This window comes from Trypanosoma cruzi, genomic scaffold (genome assembly GCF_000209065.1).
Source record: "Trypanosoma cruzi strain CL Brener 1047053516611 genomic scaffold, whole genome shotgun sequence".
Lineage (NCBI taxonomy): Eukaryota > Euglenozoa > Kinetoplastea > Trypanosomatida > Trypanosomatidae > Trypanosoma > Trypanosoma cruzi.
The window spans coordinates 7,151-8,631 of NW_001849377.1; the positions used below are offsets into that span (position 1 = coordinate 7,151).

Genomic DNA, 1,481 nt, shown 5'->3' on the forward strand with positions numbered 1-1,481 from the left:
GCTGCACAGTATGGCTCCAGCGCGCATGCACTCACACACAAACATGGTCCACGCAAACAGCTGTGGGCGTGTCGTGCATATGACTTTGCCCGGGATACGTGCCAAGTAGCGGATACGGAGAGCAGCAAGGAACACACGGCGGGGCAGCGGAAGCAAATTTTAAAAAGCTCAGCATTTTACCTTATTTATTGCGTAGAAACAAAAGAAGTGCACAAAGCCCGCGGTTGGATGCTGGCACGCATAGCCCACATACAATCTTTCAACCAAGTGTCCCGTACGTGAGCGCCGCCAGAAAAAGCAGCAGCCTGGCATGCAGACGGGTGTCATGAAAGCAGGCGTCATTTCCCACACGGTTCTCCAGCGCCTTCGTTGTGGGCGCAGAGGAAAGAGGAGCCGGCATGCTTGCCGCCGTAAAATTGCCTTCGCTGGTAGCAGTGTCGTTGGTGCTTGTGGCGGCGTCCTCTTCGGTGCCTTCCGCTGCACTCCCGTCCTCGCCGGTCTGGGACAACTGAGTCAGTGGCGCAGCAGCAGTCTCTTCCTGCAGCTCCACTGGGGAATCATGGGAGTAGTGGCTGCCGCCTCCTGTCGGCCTTGTATCTGGTGGGGATTCGGGTGCAGCAGAAGAAGCAGCGGAAGCAGAATGTGCAGCGCCTGGAAGTTCACCAGAGGGAGCGGGATCCGGCGCCCGCGAGGCCGCAGAAGAAGAGGAATCCGTCGTGCCACCGGTGCCAGCAATGCCAGCAGGAGAGTTAACACCAGCGCTTCCCGGAGTTTCAATTGGAGAAGGAATACCAGCGGAACCCTCAGCGCCAGCAGCAGGAGACGCGGGTTTTAGTGTGGGGGAGGCGTCACGAGTAGCCGCCTCTTCTTGAAGCACCGAGGGTCCTGCTGCAGGGTTGATGCTGCTGTTCTGTGTACTCCCCGGATCAGTTGTGCTGGCAGTTGCCTTTGTTGATTTTGCTTCCTCGCTCAGTTCCGTGTTTCCCTCACGGTGGTTTTGCACCGTAACCGCGGCCCCATGCAGGGGATCATTGTGCAGACTTTTGTCCGTGGTGCCTCCGGCAGTTTGATCGCTGGCAGCACCGCCGCCCTTTGGAGGAGATAGAGAGGCCGTTTCCGCGAGTTCCCCAGATGGTCTGTTCCCTCCGAGACCTGTGCTAAGGGGCTCATCTTCCGTTGGTGTTTTGGGCAGCTGTTCCTGTGGATTCGGAGCGAGTGGCCTTGTTGCCTTTGCTTCGGACGGCAATTCAACACGAGGCACTGGTTCCGGCTGACCCGGTGTAACTATGGTGCCCTCTTCTTGACGGGGTAAACCGTCCTTAGAGACATCTGCCACCACACCATCCTTAACAGTTTCGGTAAGTAAAGATTGGCCGTCCAAATCGTCAGACTCCAGGGAACCACCTTCACTTTCCTCAGTATCTTTATCCGTTGGATCCTCATTAGCACCAGGACTCTCAGATAGGACAGGAGGCTGAACA

At 57.1% G+C, this 1,481-nt stretch overlaps 1 protein-coding gene across 1 annotated transcript, besides 1 other annotated feature; it reads right to left on the bottom strand.

Moving 5' to 3' along the window:
- Positions 1-1,481: a sequence feature (areas not merged during assembly with more than two copies in the genome that could not be assigned to a particular haplotype).
- Tc00.1047053421555.9 (mucin-associated surface protein (MASP), putative) lies at positions 260-1,481 on the bottom strand (the record flags this gene model as incomplete). Its single annotated transcript, XM_797236.1, has 1 exon — positions 260-1,481. A coding segment is annotated over one exon (1,222 nt), but the record flags the coding sequence as incomplete, so codon positions are not given.